Source organism: Trichomycterus rosablanca, chromosome 1 (genome assembly GCF_030014385.1).
Source record: "Trichomycterus rosablanca isolate fTriRos1 chromosome 1, fTriRos1.hap1, whole genome shotgun sequence".
NCBI lineage: Eukaryota > Metazoa > Chordata > Actinopteri > Siluriformes > Trichomycteridae > Trichomycterus > Trichomycterus rosablanca.
The window spans coordinates 77014882-77035937 of record NC_085988.1 but is presented as its reverse complement, the minus strand read 5'-3'; the positions used below and the strand labels follow the sequence as shown (position 1 = coordinate 77035937).

The following is a 21056-nucleotide window of genomic DNA, read 5'->3' as shown; positions in this document are numbered from 1 at the left end:
GTTAGTTTGTGTTGTGCTGGTATGAGTGGATAAGACACAGCAGCGCTGCTGGAATTTTTAAACACCTCACTGTCACTGCTGGACTGAGAATAGTCCACCAACCAAAAATGTCTAGCCAACAGCGCCCCGTGGGCAGCGTCCTGTGACCACTGATGAAGGTCTAGAAGATGACCGACTCAAACGGCAGCAATAGATGAGTGATCAGCTCTGTCTTTACATCTACAAGGTGGACCAACCAGGTAGGAGTGTCTAATAGTGTGGACAGTGAGTTGACACGGTATTTAAAAACTCCAGCAGCGCTGCTGTGTCTGATCCACTCATACCAGCACAACACACACTAACACACCACCACCATGTCAGTGTCACTGCAGTGCTGAGAATCATCCACCACCTAAATAATACCTGCTCTGTGGTGGTCCTATGGGGGTCCTGACCATTGAAGAACAGGGGGAAACCAGGTTAAAAAGGTATGTAGAGAAACAGATGGACTACAGTCAGTAATTGTAGAACTACAAAGTGCTTCTATATGGTGAGTGGAGCTGATAAAATGGACAGTGAGTGTAGATACAAGGAGGTGGTTTTAATGTTATGGCTGATCCGTGTACTTAACAACGTCAGTGCCCAGCCATACAAATGCTCTTTTGACTGAAGTGGAGTGACTGTTGTTATAGCTGAAAGATCACATGGTGGTCACTGTATTTTAATACCATTTGTTTTTTAGACAGGATGTCCAACAAGCTCATGGTCAAGTCAAAATACTTTGGTCATATAGTGTATCATATTTATTTAGTTTATTTAGTCATCAGCCCATGTTTACTTTTTTAAGTGTCCCAACTCTGTGGACTGGTCGTCTTCAGAATGCATTCTGCCCTTTTAGCACTTGGATCATTTGCATCTTTAAGATCCAGCCTCAGTCTGTTGTGTAGGATGAGTATAAATGATGATCAAATGTTTTTAAGAGTTAATGCAATCACTGGATTCTATCTTGTTACTTTAGATGTTAATCGTGATCTTGTGATCTGACCTTGTAAATGAGGAAAGTAAGATAAGCACCTCCGGTCTAAAGGTGCCTTTGAGGAACTGGCTGTGTTACAATATGTGTACTTGACCACTAAGTAGGGCGCTTAATAAGAACTACAGCCCTGCTCCAACATCAGCACTTGTGTAACCAAAAGTGTAACCAAAAGTTTGTAATGATCATATAGACAAAAAAAATTGTCACCCATTTTACAGTAGCTTCTAATTTATGATCAGATTTATTGTTTTATGGTTGTTCTTAAATTATGTGTGAAACATCTGGAGATTTTTTAGTCCAGTGCAGTTTTTTTTGGTAATCAATGCATATTTGCACAGCAAAGTCATCGGCCCATGTCCAAAATATAATCTCAAACAATGAAATCAGGGGGCCATGCTACAAGATTAAGTTACATTCTAGAACTTGCTACACCACTGACCTAATCTGTGTATTATTTTGTAAAAATATTTTATAGCAACAGATTCTCTCATATTTTAAAAGAAACCCTACAGGTTAGCTGTCTGTTTAATTTCTGGGGGGTTTGGGGGTTGGGAGTAAAAGTAGTAGCGCTTGTGTGGTGCAGGGTTCAAATCCCCAGTGGTGCTATTGGCTGGTAATTGGTCTACCTACAAACATGATTGGCTATGTCAGGAAGGGATGGTCGAGGCCCTTGGCTGGAATGATTGGTGTCCTGTCTGTGGTGTGTTGCTGCATTGCGTCCATTGATTCTGGGAAAGCCGGACCCACCACAACATTGACCAGGATAAAGCATGAAAATGAAATAAATAAAAAAATCTCTCTGTGAACGTTTGACTTCTACTCTACCTGATGGTTCCCACTGAGAAACAGTGTTCTTACTAGCATCCAGTGAACAAGTACATAGAAGAGTAATTGGAACACAGCCCATCTTTTCTCAGCCTATTGTGAGGCAGCCAGAAACTCCACCACATATAAAGAGTCAGTACTGAGTCTGAGTGATGTTTAATGCAATGGATCTGTTGTGGACTGTGATGTTTTGTACTTTGTATAGAATTCTTTCTGCACAAGGTAAGGTCCAACATATAATTACTAAATGTATAGCTTTTTCTGATCTTAGTTTTTACCTGGCTGTTTTTTTCTTCTGTATTACACTGGGTTGTCTTTCTTTTTGTAATATAGCCCATAATTTGGTTAACATTTTTGTCAACTTTTTGCTAGGTAATGCATGTGGCCATTTTCATTTGAATTTCCTTTCAGCTTTTTTAAAATTATATTCAAATAGTCAAGATAGTCAAAAGTGACCCATCTGAGTTTTTATTTTCTATATCTTCTATATCTTTTTAATCTATTAATTTCGTCATTCAAGCTTCCATTAATTTTTCAATTAACTTGTTTTTGATCATCACAAATCCTTATTTCAGTTTTGTATTTTTTGCTTTTTTAATAAAAAGAATTTTTGTATCACTACCCTTCTAACGCACAACATGGGTCAAAAATGACCCTTATGTATTTACTATGGCATTTGACAGAAACTACTGACATTTGTAAGTGTTTGTAGTCAAAAACATATTTACTGATCTTTTGAAAGACAACCAAAGATTAGGCTCTTGAATCTTGAATATGTCCAATACTATTTGCTTGCTAGCTGTTTACATATTCTAGTATAGATAGCTTTTATTAGCTAAGACAGCAAATACATGAATAACTGACAAATGTGCATATGAAAATATTCTTGAATGGATGAATATGGGTCATTTTTGACCCATGTTGTGCATTAAAAGGGTTTGCTTAGCTTCTGCATATTGGTTTCAGTAAATCCTTGATTAAATTCCAAAAAGGTTTTTTGATTGTTTAATTCTAAGTTAATAATAATAATAATAATAATAATAATAACAACAACAACAACAACAACAACAACAACAACAACAACAACAACAACAATAATAATAATATAATAATAACAACAACAACAACAACAACAATAATAATAATAAAAATAACAACAACAATAATAATAATAATAATAACAATAATAATAATAACAATAATAATAACAATAATATAATAATAATAACAATAATAACAATAATAATAATAACAATAACAACAACAACAACAACAACAATAATAATAACAGCAATAATAATTATAATAACAATAATAACAACAACAATAATAATAATAATTATAATAATAACAATAATAATAATAAAACAATAATAATAATAACAATACTAATAACAATAATAATAATAATATTAATAACAATAATAATAGCAACAACAACAATAATAATAATAACAGCAATAATAATAATAATAATAATAATAATAATAATAATAATAATAATAACAAAGTAACAGCAATAATAATAATTAATAATAATAATAATAATAATAATAATAATAATAATAATAATAATACAGTACAATCATTTACAGTAAAACAAATTCAAATATGCCATTTCTGGCTTCTGCTGAACCTAACACTGGAACAGATTTTTTTTTCAATATTTAGCAAATAGGTAAGCAAATTAGTTACTTAATGTATTTGAAATTATCTCAACAGTGATTGATGACAATAAAAATTGACATTTGTAGTTCTTAGGTACAGTATTAAATTTTTTATTTCATTTAATCAACCACTTTATCCTAGTCAGGGTCACGGCACGTTTGGTTCCATCCCCCGGGAAACACTGGGTTAAAGGCATGAACACCCTGGACAATATTAGGAGTTTGGCCATCTCCCCATCCATCCTCAGATATGGGCAAGCTGGTAGCACCACTGAGATTTGAACCTGGATCTTGAGCACTTAAGCACTTAAGGTTTTTAGACAAAAATGAATGTTCAGAGAAAAATAACAGAACAGTTGTAGATATGATTGCATATTCATTACAAGTGTATATACACTTTTGACTTCAACTGCATATAAATCACTGATCACTTAATATTCTAATCATCTGAATCTCTTCAGATTTAAGAGTAAATGAGCAGATGTCCGTGGACGAATGCTGTAGGAACGGAAGGAACTATGGTCTGAACAATCATCACTGCACTTCCTTTCCTCGCATCTCCCCCTCCTCTAGCTGCAGGTAGGTAACACCTGGTCTGAACCTTTATTACAACTGTTAACACTACAGAACACCACAAACCAAGTGTTAAAGGTGTTCACACAAACTAAACACATGTGTTGCTTAGAGCAGCTGATTTGCCTCAAGGTGTAACAGCACAGATTTGTTTTTCACCAGACGTTTAATGCCTACACTGTTGTTGGTGGTTCTGTGATTATGTGACTGGTTTTGGGAACTAAGTAGCTCTGTCATCATGTACATACAGTTGAAAGGATGAATTAATGCTTTTGGCTATGGCAGGTAAATGTACACAATATGGCCAAAAGTATTTGGACACCTGGGTCCTTCGCAGGGCAGACACAAACACACACACCCATTTTATTAGGATTTTAACGTCATGTTTTACACTTTTGGTTACATTCATGACAGGAACGGTAGTTACTCATTACACAAGGTTCACCACTTCTCAAGGTTACATCGAATGCAGTCGTGGACAATTTAGTGTCTCCAGTTCACCTCACTTGCATGTCTTTGGACTGTGGGAGGAAACCCACGCAGACACGGGGAGAACATGCAAACTCCACACAGAAAGGACCCGGACCGCCCCACCTGGGGATCGAACCCAGGACCTTCTTGCTGTGAGGTGAAAGTGCTATCCACTTAGCCACCGTGCCCTGGATTCGAAGCTGGATCTCAGTGGGGATGGGCTAGTGTAAGAGACAGCTTTGCATTTTATTTTATAGGACTGCACACTTGACTGTTTTTCTAATTTTGGGTTGTATTTCGGAAAGGTATTTTGGTAATCGATTTTCATTGCCAGTGCAAAAAAAGAATCAAACATCAGGCACCAAACAAGTCTTGACTGATTGATAATATACAGTATAAACAGTGTGTTTTGTACCGGTCTCTTTTGTGTTAGAATGGCTCAGGAACAGTGTTGTGATGCTGCTCTAAAAGAGATTCACTGCACCATCGGCATGACCAGTGCCTTCAGACGTGAAGGGTGTGAGCTCGCTTCATTTCAAGGAGATCAGTGTGGGGTAAAAACTGCCAAGGTGTGTAAACGGTTTTGTTTTAAGGCTTACAACAAACACCCGTCACATAAAGTGGTTTAACAATAATACTTGCCCCCGTTTAATTGCCTGTTATTGCATATTTGTAAAACTGAAGGATTTTAGTCCATTAAACAAAATGTTTAGTTAGTTAAGAAACAATAAGAATACAAAATAAGAATACAAAAATATTGTTTTGGAGTGGCGTAGTTACATGAAACCAAAAAAGATACAGTGTTGAGCATTATGTCTGATTTAAAGAAGTTCTTCTGTAAAGAGTGCGCTAAAACTCCTCCACAGCAATGTAAAGTATTAATATACACAAAATGGCCAAAAGTACTTGAACACCTGGCATTGTGCTTGTTGGACATCCCATTTCAAAAAAATTAATTGTATTAAAAATGTGACCTTTTTTGATCAGTTGTATAACAACAGTCACTCTTCTGAGACAAGATTTTAACATACAGTATGTCTGTGAGAATTTGTGCCCATTCAGTCAAAAGAGCATTTGTATTGCTGGGCTCTGATGTTTGTCAAGAAATCCTCATTTGATGTTTCAATTCATCCCAAAGCTGTTTAGTGGGGCTGAGGTCAGGGCTCTGTGTAGATAACTGGAGTGTCTTTAAAACAAGCTTCTCTTCATGTCTTTGTAGGGCTTGCTTTGTGAACAGGGGCACATTCATAATGGAACAGAAAAGGGTCTTACCTAAACTGTTGCTGCAATGTTGGAGGCATATAATTTCCTTATACTTACATAATTCATTTTCAATTTTTAGAAGGGGTGTCCCAATATTTTTGTCCGTATAATGTATAATAATAAAATAATAGAAAACCTTTAGATGCAGTAGTTACTGATTATGGTAGTTCAACTACTAATGGGGGTATTTTAGGGGGATGTCTGTTTATTTTGAATTTATTATTGTAAATCCCTTCTGCTAATACTGTTCATTGATTTGAAATAATTTCCTGTCACAAGTACAGGGGATCAGAATGGGGGTTATTACTTTTTAACACATTGGATTAAACCACTGTATACTATACAAGCTGTTTTGACCCTTCTTCCCGTCTTGCCATGCTTGTTTGTTTAGATGTGCTGTGAGTGCTGTGTGCTCGGGTTGATGATTAAAAGTCAGAGCTGTGAGCTGAACATCTCTGTTACTGTTCACTGCAGGGACGTGGCTCAGACCTGCTGTCAGGACAAACAGCACGGTTCAGTCACACAAGGTTAGTCAACACATTTATAAATGCTCAGCTTTTTTAAATCACAAATGTCCTGCCAATTGCTGATGCTAAGACAAAAAATTATTACATACACAAATATGCAAAGAAACTTACAAAACAACTGTACCAACTTCAAAAATTCCAAATTAAGTCTAGTCACATTACTCGCTACTTTTACAATGACCTACTCTATGGGCTCAGGATGCATGGTAGAAATCAACCAGGATTATGTAGGGGATTTGTTTTAAGCCCTACTATTTAAGATATTTGTTGAGTTTTTACACACTGTATCCTTACTTATATTCCAACTATGTGGATACTGTGAGGTAGGACTATCAGGTGAAACAATCAGTCTAGTGCCTCTTTCCACTGCATGGTACCCTATGCTACGGTTGAGAGGTTGTTTCCATTGTCAAGTGACATGTACTGTGCCATAATACTAAGCTAAATTTGATTACCCTTCTTGACAAGTGACAAAGCAAACCAAAATGGGCTGTATGGATGGAACGAGAAACACAATCAGCACTATAGTGAGACAAACCCAACTGTACATACATAGGGGCGGCAGAGTGGCTCGGTGGGTAGCCCTGTCGCCTCACAGCAAGAGGGTCCTGGGTTTGATTCCCAGGTGGAGCAGTCTGGGTCCTTTCTGTGAGAAGTTTGCAGGTTTTCTCCATGTCATGTTCTCCCAGACCACAGCAAACACTGAAAATGGTCCAGTTGTTGCTTCTGCTGTTGATTACTTTTACCAAGGCGTATTTGCTTTCAGCGTCTGGTGGAGAATGCTGTTATGTCCACACCCATAGCTAGCTCCTCCTTCTTTCACCAGAACACTTGTGCAATTGGAAATGGACAATAGCACATTTGGTTAAGTATGAATAGTTCTGCATTCGGATGCCTGCCATATTATACTGTAGCGTACAGTGCGTGGAAAAAGTGGTAGTTATATAATAGTCTCATTTAAAATATTCACATTTTAGTTAAAAATTAAAATGATCGGCGTCCAGGTGGCGCAGCGGGATATTCCGCTAGCACACCAGCACTGAGATTCTGAACTCCTAGGTTCGAAAATTGCCGTTGCCACCTCCGGTCGGCTGGGTGCCATCTAGCGGGCATAATTGGCAGTGCCTGCAGCAGACACGTTTCTGCTAGGGCGGGATGACCGGACTATGTGGGTGGGGTCTTCAAACGCTGTGTAAGGACCCTGATTGGCAGATGAAAAGGCGCCTGTGCAGAATGCATAGGTGTAAAAAGGGTTCCGCTAAGGGCTGCGTGCGGGTCGGAGGAGGCGTGAGCAGCAATATACCCACCTCGACTGCAATCAGGGATCCCCCAGCAGCGGAAGACAAATTGACTATGCTAAATTAAAAAAAATGGGAGAAAATGCATGAATAAAATAGAAAAAATAAATAAATTACAATGATCAATAATAGTTAAATGAATAGTAATTTTAAGTAGTAATACCTTCATTGTCAATTAATGGCAAAAACTAAAAGCTTAAAACTTTGCAATTATTTCATTCAAAACATAAACAGAGCAGTGACGAACTATCTTAAAACATTTGTACCTCTGTTCTGTGCCGTGTACCCTTTGAGCCAGAAGTTTGGTTCTTTTCTACTAAAGTACAGAGTTTTTTGTCAGTTGCTGTGGATGTAATGTGGATGTACTGTATATTTGAGAGTACCTTTAAATGGTGACAAAACTAATCACTTACATTGATTGTTCCTGTGCAGGGTCACCTCTGCTGAATAACAACAGAAATAGCAATAAAGGACATAAACACAGCCGCAACTTATGTGCAGGTAGGTCTGTAATTCTGTAATAAATGGTGTAAAAATAGTGTAAATAAAACCAGGAGGTAAAAAAAAAGATACATTTAAATGCATATAGAATTTCAGATAAACAAATTATATGTTTACTATATATCCAAACCTATGTGGACACCCCTTCTTATCATAACTTTAGGTGTTTTAGCCACGGCCATAGCTGCAAGTGATATAAATATAATATTTGCTTTGAAATTTGTTGCAACCGTCTGCGGAAGGTCGTTTCCTGTTCCAGTATGTCTGCCCCTGTGCACAAAGTGAGGCCCATAATGACTTGGTTTGACAAGTTTGGTGTGGATGACCTGTTGTCTGGTTTTTTGATCCTCAAGCTCAACCCCGTTGGACACATATGGAATAAAATGAAATTTTACCTGCGAACCAGCTTTTTTCTCAGCATTAGTGGATGACCTCACAAAATCTTTTAACTTAATGGGCACAAATTCTCACTGCCACTCTCCAAAATTCGTTGGCAAACCTTCACATCAAGCTGAAAGCTGTTTTAATCACAAAGTAATTTAATGCATGTATTCATGCTCATAGTTTGGAATGTGATGTGAACCTCATGGTCAGGTGTCCACATACTTTTGGTCATGTGGTTTATATTCATTAAAAAATTAATGTAATAAATGTATGATTTTGTGTGTATTATCAGTAGGGTTAACTAAGTGCTCTCAGCTATGTGTGGGAAACGGCACCTGTGTCTGTATGAGAGGTTATCGTCTTAAATCAGATGGCTACACCTGTGAAGGTAAGTTCACTTTTTTATTTTATACACACACATCTCTCATTTATCACTTTAAAATCACTTTTTAAACTGTCACTTCTCTGTTTTCTTTTGATCTTAGATTATAATGAGTGTGTGACAGGTGATCACAGCTGTAGGCTTGGGGAAATGTGCATTAACACACAGGGTTCATACAGATGTTTGAGAGAAGCCAACTGTGGAACAGGATATGAACTCACTGACACCAACACCTGCCAAGGTTAAAATCTGCTCAAAACTACTAATTTCTTTTCATTTTTTTTTCCAGTAAATTTTCATGTTTTATCACTGCGTTATCCTGGTCAGGGTCATGGTGGGTCTGGTTTCCCCTGAATCACTGGGCACAATGCAGTAACACACCCTGGACTTAATGGCAATCCATCACAGGGTGTCGGCCATCCTTTCCCTCAGACATAGCCATTCGTGTTTGTATGGACACCTGAGTGGCTGATAGAACTGCTAGGAATTCGAACCCTGGATCCTAGCGGTAGTGGACTAGTGCATTTTACTGCTGCACCATCTAAGCACACTGCACTAATTAATAATAGACAAAAAATAATTAGTGTAAATAATTTTCAAAATAGCTTTGATTATAACCTAAAAATGATACTGCTTGTATAAATATAATGTGCGATTCGCTTAACAGTCATTTTCACCCACAGCGGATCTGGCCAGACTTTGCACAGTTAATACACCGGATGCCCCTCCTGATGCAACACCCCTAATTTATTCAAGCTTGGGGCCGGCACTCAGATCGCAATTACAAGTGCACCTTCCTATGACTAGGTTGTTTTGGCCTCCCATCCCCCAGACATAGCCAAATATACCGATAGCACAGCTGAGATTTAAACCCCAGATTCGTACTTTACCCCTGCGCCACCCAAGCGCCCAATATAGAAATCTAATAATACATAATTTAAACAAATGATCAATGTAGATAAATAATGCACACTTCAACTTCACATAGTAAGTTTTTCCCTACAGCACTCCACACTGGGTTGCCAGATATGGAGTTTATGTTTCACTGATATTTTTGTCCACAGAGTAACTGATTTGGTTGTGCATAGATTAAAATAATATACAGTCATGTGAAAAAGTTAGGACACCCCATGAGAACCTTTGTCTTTTTGAATATATGTAAACATATGAACATTTGAGCTTCATTTAAACAGTATTGACAGATGGAGATTATATAACTAAACAAATAAACTCAAGTTGTGTTTAATGTAATGAACAAAAATGTATTGTGAGGAAAAGGTTAGGACACCCTATGCCTTAATAGCTGGTATTTCCCCCTTTGGCTGAAAAAACCTCAATTAGATGTTTCCTATAACGATCTACCCCTCTCTGACAAAATTTTTCCCACTCCTCCATGCAGAATTTCTTCAGCTGTGTGAGGTTTAAGGGGTTTCTTGCATGCACAGCCCGTTTCAAATCACCCCACAGCATCTCAATAGGATTAAGATCTGGGTTTTGACTTGGCCATTCCAGAACTATCCATTTCTTTCTTTTGAGCCATTCCTTGGTGGATTTACTGGAATGTTTTGGGTGGTTGTCATGTTGAATGGTCCACCTCCGCTCCGGCTTCAGTTTTTGGACAGATGGTCTTACATTTACCTCAAGCACCCTCTGATATAGTGAAGAATTCATCATTGATTCTACAGTATAATGGAGAGCTTGCCAGGCCCTGCTGCTGCAAAGCAGCCCCAAACCATGACATTTCCACCTCCATGCTTCACAGTTGGTATGAGGCTCTTGTGCTTAAATGCTGTGTTTGGTTTGCGCCAAACATGTCTTCTGTTACTGTGCCCAAATAATTCAGCTTTGGATTCATCTGTCCAAAGCACATTGTTCCAGAAGTCCTGGTCTTTGTTTAGGTGTTCTCTGGCAAACTTTAGTCTTGCCCTGATGTTTTTTTTTTTTACAGCAAGGGTTTCGACCTGACCTGGCCATTTTGGCAGTTGTTTTAAATGTTCTCCATTTGTAAATTATTTTTCGGACAGTGGAAAAATAATTTACAAATTTTTGTAAATTACAAATTTTTTGTAATTTAAATTTTTTTGGCTGATTTCCAATTTTTTGAGATCTTTTTAAATCCCTTCCCAGACTAATTTGCATCTACAACCTTCTTTCTGAAGGCCTCATAAAGCGCTTTAGATCTCACCATGGTGATACCTCTCACTTCAACAATCAAGAGCAAACCAAACTAATGTCTGAGGTTTAAATAAGATTCCAAAGTCCTCTAATGATGCTCTAATCATTACAGCTGATGTGGCGCACAATTTTACTATTAATATTTAACTTATTCTAATTTTAGACATTTTAACTAATAATAAATGTGGGGTGTCCTAACTCCTTACAATAATTTTTTGTTCATTACATTTTACAACTTATGGTTAAAAGCAATTTTTTCAGTTTTATTTGTTTAGTTATATAAGATTCATCTCTTAATACTGTTCAAATGAAGCTCAAATGTTCATATGTTTAAGTATGTTCAAAAAGACAAAAGGTTTTCATGGGGTGTCCTAACTTTTTCACATGACTGTACATGCTTAAACAGACACAGTGCATAGCACAACAGTGTTTTAGTGGAGACTGGGTTTTTTGGACAGTTCTAAATTGACAGAAATAATGATAAAAGCAAACAAAATGTCCTAATCAGTAAATATGAACTAAAATGAACTCCTTCTTTACTTATCTCTTGTTTCTTCAGATATTAATGAATGTTTGGTTGGAACACATACTTGCGGGCCTGAGTTTACATGCCAGAACACTCCTGGTTCTTTCCGCTGCCATCCAAAAAAGCAGTGTGGGGTCGGTTTCATCCAGGATGCTATCGGAAACTGCATTGGTTAGACTTTTAACTTATGAAATAAAACAGCTTTATGTTTGATTAATTAGTTTAATTAGTTGTGAATGTGATTTTGAATATATGTCTAATTATTATTTCTATCTTAGATATAAATGAGTGTGTACATGAGAAGAGTCCATGCCTTCCAGGTCACACATGTACAGTGTATCACAAAAGTGAGTACACCCCTCACATTTCTGCAGATATTTAAGTATATCTTTTCATGGGACAACACTGACAAAATGACACTTTGACACAATGAAAAGTAGTCTGTGTGCAGCTTATATAACAGTGTAAATTTACTCTTCCCTCAAAATAACTCAATATACAGCCATTAATGTCTAAACCACCGGCAACAAAAGTGAGTACACCCCTAAGAGACTACACCCCTAAATGTCCAAATTGAGCACTGCTTGTCATTTTCCCTCCAAAATGTCATGTGACTCGTTAGTGTTACTAGGTCTCAGGTGTGCATAGGGAGCAGGTGTGTTCAATTTAGTAGTACAGCTCTCACACTCTCTCATACTGGTCACTGAAAGTTCCAACATGGCACCTCATGGCAAAGAACTGTCTGAGGATCTTAAAAGACAAATTGTTGCGCTACATGAAGATGGCCAAGGCTACAAGAAGATTGCCAACACCCTGAAACTGAGCTGCAGCACAGTGGCCATAATCATCAAGCGTTTTAAAAGAGCAGGGTCCACTCAGAACAGACCTCGCGTTGGTCGTCCAAAGAAGCTGAGTGCACGTGTTCAGCGTCACATCCAACTGCTGTCTTTGAAAGATAGGCGCAGGAGTGCTGTCAGCATTGCTGCAGAGATTGAAAAGGTGGGGGGTCAGCCTGTCAGTGCTCAGACCATACGCCGCACACTACATCAAATTGGTCTGCATGGCTGTCACCCCAGAAGGAAGCCTCTTCTGAAGTCTCTACACAAGAAAGACCACAAACAGTTTGCTGAAGACATGTCAACAAAGGACATGGATTACTGGAACCATGTCCTATGGTCTGATGAGACCAAGATTAATTTGTTTGGTTCAGATAGTCTCAAGCATGTGTGGCGGCAATCAGGTGAGGAGTACAAAGATAAGTGTGTCATGCCTACAGTCAAGCATGGTGGTGGGAATGCCATGGTCTGGGGCTGCATGAGTGCAGCAGGTGTTGGGGAGTTACATTTCATTGAGGGACACATGAACTCCAATATGTACTGTGAAATACTGAAGCAGAGCATGATCCCCTTCCTCCGGAAACTGGGTCGCAGGGCAGTGTTCCAGCATGATAATGACCCCAAACACACCTCTAAGACGACCACTGCTTTATTGAAGAGGCTGAGGGTAAAGGTGATGGACTGGCCAAGCATGTCTCCAGACCTAAACCCAATAGAACATCGTTGGGGCATCCTCAAGCGGAAGGTGGAGGAGCGCAAAGTCTCGAATAACCGCCAGCTCCGTGATGTCGTCATGGAGGAGTGGAAAAGCATTCCAGTGGCAACCTGTGAAGCTCTGGTAAACTCCATGCCCAGGAGAGTTAAGGCAGTTCTGGGAAATAATGGTGGCCACACAAAATATTGACACTTCAGGAACTTTCACTAAGGGCTGTACTCACTTTTGTTGCCGGTGGTTTAGACATTAATGGCTGTATATTGAGTTATTTTGAGGGAAGAATAAATTTACACTGTTATATAAGCTGCACACAGACTACTTTTCATTGTGTCAAAGTGTCATTTTGTCAGTGTTGTCCCATGAAAAGATATACTTAAATATCTGCAGAAATGTGAGGGGTGTACTCACTTTTGTGATACACTGTATGAATACAGTGGGATCGTACATCTGTCAGAGATTCACAGTGACCTGTGGGCGTGGGTATCATTTAAACAAAGAGGGTACACAGTGCTTAGGTAAGGAGCTCTGCTTGAGCATTTTTTAAATGCTGAGAACTATATTTTGGGTTGCATGCAAATATATACGTTTTTATGCAATTTCTAAGATGTTTAGTCATTGTCATGGTTGTAAGCTTGTGTGGCATAATGGTAAAACCATGCTGCAGGTAACAGCTGTGCTTCAGTATGAGAACCTACCCATTGGAGAGACATATCATTGCACCCTTTGTGCCAGTCCCTAAAAAATAGCAGGGTTGCTTCAGGAAGTGTAAAAACTGTGCCAAATCAAATATGTAGACAAATTGCTGTGATGATACCTAATGGAAACAACCAAAAATAACCATCATCATCATCATAGTCTGATGTCCCATGTAAATAAATAAAAAAATGTTATTTTGAACAACTAAAATTCACACTAAGTGGCATCAATGATTTACGTAAATGTCACATTTCATTTATATTGTTTCATTTTCAGATAACAGTTTATATCACATTTATTGATCCTAGGGAAAAACACAGACATTGGAATTTGGTATTGGCCATTAGGTCTTGGTTTTGTTTTAATCTCATCTGGTATGAATCTTGGTTCTTATCTTGGCTCTGGTCTTGACTGATAAGGGTGACTTGGTATTGTCTTGGTTGACAGATTTGGATTTTGGTCTTGTCTTCAAGTGGCATGGGTCTTGTCCTTGTTTTGGTCTGGGCTTGTATTGGTCCTGGTTTGGAGTGGGCCTTGGTATTTTTTATCTCATCTGGTATGGGTCTTGGTCTTATCATGGTTTTGAGTGAATTGGGTCTTGATTTGATTTGGGCTGGTTTGGGTTGTGGTCATGTCTAAGTCTGGGCTGGTATAAGTCTTGGTCTTTTTGAGATACTGGTATGGTTATTGTTTTGTCTGGACTTGTATTGAGGTAGTGGTAGCTCAGTGGTTAAGGTACTGGACTGATGATCAGAATGTTGCTGGTTCAATCCCCACTACAACTAAGTTGTCACTGTTGGGCTCTTGAGTAAGGTCTAAACCCTCAATCGCTTGGATGATATTCGGTCACATCAGTAAATCGCTTTACATAAAAGTGTCTGCTTAATGCCAGAAATGTAAATGGTCAGAAAGAGACTGGTATGGGTCTTGTTTTTGTCTGGGCTTGTATTGGGGCAGTGGTTAAGGTCTGGACTAGTGATCAGAATGTTGCTGGTTCAATCCTTACTACCACCAAGTTGTCACTGTTGGGCCCTTGAGCAAGGTATTCACCCTCAATTCCTTGCATAATATTCAGCCATAACTGTCAAGTCAAGTCAAGTCAACTTTATTTATATAGCGCTTTTTACAATAGACATTGTCTCAAAGCAAGTCGCTTTGTATAAAGGTGTCTGCTTAATGGCAGAAATATAACTGTCCTTTTCTTGACTGGGTTTTGGTATTTTTTTAATCTCATCTGGTATGGGTCTTGTTCTGTTAAAGAGACTGGTATGGGTCTTGTCCTTATTTTGGTCTGGGCTTGTATTGATCCTGGTCTGGACTGGTCTTGAAATTTTTTTTAAATCTTGTCTGGTATGGGTCTCGGTCTTGACAAGGTTTCAACTGGAACGGACCTTTTTTGATTTGGGCTGGTTTGGGTCATGGTTTTGTCTAAGTGCGGGCTGGTATGAGTCTTGGTCTGTTACAGTCGACTGTGACAGTGTTTAGAAAAAAATCCCAGAAATTTGTAAGGGAAAGTCTAACTAAACCTAAGTCTTACTTTAAACACATGATATATGAATCAAGACAAGGCTTTGATCAATGAAGCATCTGTAAATAAATAAAAAAACACAGGGATACTGTTTCCATGTTTCTCACTTTTTCTTTAACTTTTGTTCCAGATGTAGATGAGTGCCATGGGTTACAAAGTCCTTGTCAGGGCCACAACTGTGTCAATCTAATGGGCACTTTTCGCTGTGACTGTCGTACTGGCTTTACATTTAACACCATCAGCAGGAAGTGTGAAGGTAAGCTCACTTTACCCTCCCACTGTCTTTACTTACTCAGATATTATGATTTTATAAAGACTAACAAATCCATTACTACTTGGCCCTGTTAGACAATGATGAATGCAGCAGCCATCCTGGGCGCACCTGTGCCCATAAATGTGAAAACATCCCTGGCTCGTACCGGTGTAGCTGCCACTCTGGGTTCAGACTGGCTGAAGATGGCAGGAGCTGTGAAGGTGGGTTTCTATTAAACAGTGTAGCTGATGTTAAAAGAACTTGAAAGAATAACTGAGGTCTGATCTTATCTTTAGATGTTAATGAATGCGAGAGTAACCCATGCAGCCAAGAATGCACCAACGTGCACGGATCCTATCAGTGTTACTGCCGCCGAGGGTACCAGCTCAGCAACGTGGATGGAGTTACATGTGAAGGTAAAACACTATCTGTTATGAGATATTATATATGCTGTTCAATACAGATTACATAATGTAAAGCTGTTTGGGTGCCATACCGTTACAAGGTATCCACAAAATACAGTGAATTATTGAGTGTGTGTGTGTGTGTGTGTTATAATCATATTCCAAAAAAACAGGGGTAGAAAAATCAGTAGTGTTAAATACTCACTCACTCACTCACCTAACCGCTTATCCAATCAGGGTCACGGGTTTTGCTGGAGCCTATCCCAGCTTTTCAATGGGCGCAAGGCACACAGTAATACCCTGGACGGGACACCAATCCATCACAGGGCAGACACACATATAGACACACACACATACACACACCTCATACACACATCCATAAACCTATGAGGGAATTCAGTGTCTCCAATTAACCTGACTGCATGTTTTTGGACTGTGGGAGGAAACCGGAGCTCCCGGAGGTAACCCACACAGACACGGGGAGAACATGCAAACTCCACACAGAAAGGACCCGGACCGCCCCGCTTTGGGATCGAACCCAGGGCCTTCTTGCTGTGAGGCGACAGTGCTACCCACCAAGCCACCGTGCCACCCATGCTAAATACTAGGGATGTAACGATACATTATACCCACGATGCGATGCAATTCACAATACTGGGTTCACGATACGAATTTTCCCTGATTTTTTAACAAAATTATATTCAAGACAAATTATGACAAAGTTTCCTTTTATTAATTTTCTTTAAAAAAAATTAAATAAAATACTGTATTTGTGCTTATCTTTTACTTATCTAAATATAAGATGACCAGCAGGGACGACCAGCAGGGATCGTCTGTTCTGTAGTGAGTTCTGCAGCTGTAGCCTAGTGGTTAAGGTACTGGACTAGTAATCAAAGTTGTTGTCGGTTCAAGCCCCACCACTGCAAGGATGCTACTGTTGGGCCCTTAAGCAAGGCCCTTAATCCTCAATTGCGTAGATTGTATACTGTCACAGTACTGTAAGTCGCTTTGGATGAAAGCGTCTCCTAAATGCCAAAAATGTAAATGTACTGAATGCCCTTTTATTTCTGAGGTAGGTGCAAACTATGCAAAACAATGCTGCACATTTCCCTGATGAAATGAAACTAAATAAATCCCACATTAAATAAATAAATGAATAGTACAAATAAAGAAAGTATCCTTACATAAATACATTTGGCTGGAAAATTCCAAACCTGGCAACCCTGTAGTGGCGTCAACCAGGCGAGGTAAATGGCTCCAGTGCCCTCTGCTGTTTAAAGTGAATATCATTTCATTATACATGTAAACCGATTTGAATCGTTACACATGTGAATTGATTTTTAACAGGCTTGTGGTGCATCGTTACATCCTGACTAAATACTAAGAAATTCTCAAATATTTATTAAAATATGCCTTATTTTGTATGTGTCTTTGCAGATATCAATGAATGTGCACTGATTTCTGGGGGTAAAATTTGCTCCTATTATTGTTTTAACACACCCGGCAGCTACAAATGCACCTGTCCTAGAACAGGCTACAAACTCGCCCCCAACGGACGCACCTGTCTGGGTATTGTAAAAAAATGACACAACATGTAACATTTGATTTTGATGAATGAATAGTTTTATACTGCACTTTAAACATACACTATATAACCAAATGTGTGTGGACATCCTTTCTAATGATTCAAGTTCTGAAAACACAGTGTGGTGCAACTTGGACACATCTTCAGTGATGAACCCAGGGTCATAGGGTGTTTCGGGTCTTAGATCATCACACACTCTCACCTGGGCGACCCAGTCGGGGCTGATCAGCCCCTGACTTGTGTCCAAGTAGTAAGCTACACCATGGGTCACCCCTTTTAATCCACAGCCACCTTGATGCCTTTTCAGCTGCATCAGTGATGTTTTTGGTGGCTTTCCTCGCCTGCAATCCTCTAATCCCAAGGAGGCTGAGCATCCGATGCAGAGACTGCCCTGCAAAGCACCTGCAGCCGACTTCAGTGGGCTCACAGCGGCTCTTCCACCCATTCCAGTCTTTCGCTCATAGGCCTCGTCCATACGGTCTTCCCAGGGTACAGTGAGCTCCACTAACACCACCCGCTTAGAAGAGTCTGATAATAAGACCAAATATGGCCTGAGTGACGTCCTTGCGATGAGTTGTGGGAACCTTAACTGCTTTCCTAGGTCGACCTCCAGCTGCCAGTCTTGAGCTAAGGCTAACATCCCAGTTGAGGACCTGGGCTCAGGTTGCCGTCTTTCAAACTTGGACAAAGGAAACATTATGCCTTGTATGGAGCTGATGTTTGCTCAGCTGAATACCAGTACAGATGATTAAATTTAGGTGTTTTGGCCAAACTCATCACTAACAGGTGTACTAAATCAATAATAAAAATGCTAAAAGTTTATGGCAAAAGTTTGGGGAAGGCCCTTTGTTGTGTCTCCATGACATACCCCTGTGCACAAAGCAATATCTATAAAAACATGGATTCAACAATTGTAAAGAAACTCCAGTGGACCCCATTTAACACTGACTAATTGGAAGGTCACTTGTCAAATCAGGCCTATTTCTGACCTCACAAGTGCAATTTCTATTAAATGGACATAAATTCCACAGTCACAGTTAAAATCTTGTGGAAATACTTTAGTATTACTCTCTAATACTATTAATGTCCCTAAATTGGGGATGTGCTGTCCAACAAGCGTATGGTTAGTTTCCACATACTTTTGGTAATATAGTGCAGGTAGAGCTGTAGCAGTAAATTCCTTTACATTGTTACCTAACCTTATCTACTTTTAAACTAGCTTATTTTAATCCTTAATGGAAATTTCTGTGTAGACATTGATGAGTGTGCAACTGGAACCCACAACTGCTCCACTACACAGAGCTGTTTTAATATTCTGGGTGGATTTCGGTGCCTGTCATTTGAGTGTCCGCCCAATTACCACCGTGCTTCAGCGAGGTGAGATTCTGTTTTTTAAAAAAAATATAAATACGTATATACATAACATTAAAACCACCTCCTTGTTTCTACACTCACTGTTCATTTTATCAGCTCCACTTACCATATGGAAGCACTTTGTAGTTCTACAATTACTGACTGTAGTTCATCTGTTTCTCTACATACCTTTTCAGCCTGCTTTCACCCTGTTCTTCAATGGTCGGGACCCCCACAGGACCACCACAGAGCAGGTATTATTTGGATGGTGGATCATTCTCAGCACTGCAGTGACACTGACATGGTGGTGGTGTGTTAGTGTGTGTTGTGCTGGTATGAGTGGATCAGACACAGCAGCGCTGCTGTGTCCACTCACTGTCCACTCTATTAGACACTCCTACCTAGTTGGTCCACCTTGTAGATGTAAAGTCAGAGACGATCGCTCATCTATTGCTGCTGTTTGAGTTGGTCATCTTCTAGACCTTCATCAGTGGTCACAGGACGCTGCCCACGGGGCGCTGTTGGCTGGATATTTTTGGTTGGTGGACTATTCTCAGTCCAGCAGTGACAGTGAGGTGTTTAAAAACTCCAGCAGCATTGCTGTGTCTTATCCACTCATACCAGCACAACACACACTAACACACCACCACCATGTCAGTGTCACTGCAGTGCTGAAAATGATCCACCACCCAAATAATACCTGCTCTGTAATGGTCCTGGGAGAGTCCTGACCATTGAAGAACAGGGTGAAAGGGGGCTAACAAAGCATGCAGCGAAACAGATGGACTACAGTCAGTAATTGTAGAACTACAAAGTGCTCCTATATGGTAAGTGGAGCTGATAAAATGGACAGTGAGTGTAGAAACAAGGAGGTGGTTTTAATGTTATGGCTGATCGGTGTATATATACACACACACACATATACGTGCATATATACATACGTATATACGAGGCATTTTCAAAAAGTTTCCGCACTTTTTGAAACTCTTTTCTATTTCAAAAACAAATGACATCACTTTTCCACATAGTCATTTTCTGATGTATTTTTCCCAGCATCAACTCCTCCCACCCTCACCGTTTCCAGCCAAAATATAAAAGTGTGGATATATATATATATATATATATACACATTTATATCTCATTATTGTGTTTTTATTACTACTGAAATGAAATGATTGTCAACTCATTCTGTACCACTTATCAATCCCGTTCTCATTCCTGTTCCTCCAGTCGCTGTGAGCGCTTACCTTGTGGGGAGAACACTGAGTGCCAGACTTTACCACTAAAAATTTCCTTCTACAATCTTACCTTTCCCACCAACATCCCTACACCTGCTGCAGTCTTCCGGATGGGCCCTTCCAGCTCAGTACCTGGCGATGAGGTCCAGCTTTCTATCGTGGATGGGGATGTTGAGGGATACTTCAGTGTACAGAAAATGGCTCACGGTGCAGTGGTGTCTCTGAGAAGGTCGTTTCTCGAACCCCGGGACTTTCTGCTCACTGTGGAGATCAGACTAATTCGATATGGAACAGTGAGTGTTTTTGTAGCTAAAATTGCCGTGTTTGTGGTTAATGATCAGCTGGTTCTAAACCATAGCTCAATTCCTTAACTTTTTACTGTTTCTTTCACTGTTCCTTATTTTTTCAGTATTAAATGTCATTTTATATAAAAATAATACTAATGTCATTTGGTGGCACCATTTATTTGTATTATTTATAAACATTGAAGTGAAATAAATAAGACACCAGTTTTAAACCTAACTGCCTTATAATTATAATGCAAATACCATATTTTCTTTGGTAAGCATTTCTGCTTATACACCATATGACCATAAATGTGTGGACACCTGAACATAAGCCATGGGCATTCATTTGGAGGTTTCCCAAAACTACCTGACACGTGTGCTGTAGCCGACTGCATCTTTTCACCTGCATGAGGCGAGTTCATATGCGGTTCAGCTTTGTGTACGGAGAGCCACACCCTGATCCCATTATTCCTTGACTTTATGTAAATGCCATCAATCAGCCAGCAGAGGGGGTAATTGCATCATTTATGAGGAATCCTCGCCCGGCACCATTC

The 21056-nt window shown here is 39.3% G+C and overlaps 1 protein-coding gene across 1 annotated transcript; it reads left to right on the top strand.

The window, feature by feature from the left end:
* The first annotated feature begins 3757 nt into the window (after positions 1 to 3757).
* On the top strand, positions 3758 to 20716 carry LOC134328446 (fibulin-1-like). The gene is made up of 16 exons (XM_063009570.1): positions 3758 to 3761; positions 3969 to 4086; positions 4985 to 5120; positions 6206 to 6341; positions 8072 to 8140; positions 8817 to 8912; positions 9010 to 9147; positions 11641 to 11778; positions 11886 to 11934; positions 13579 to 13673; positions 15513 to 15638; positions 15731 to 15856; positions 15932 to 16051; positions 17477 to 17608; positions 18878 to 19001; positions 20208 to 20716. The coding sequence occupies exons 1-16, from the start codon at positions 3758 to 3760 to the stop codon at positions 20584 to 20586; spliced, it is 1986 nt and encodes a 661-aa protein (XP_062865640.1). The 3' UTR covers positions 20587 to 20716.
* The last annotated feature ends 340 nt before the right edge of the window (positions 20717 to 21056 follow it).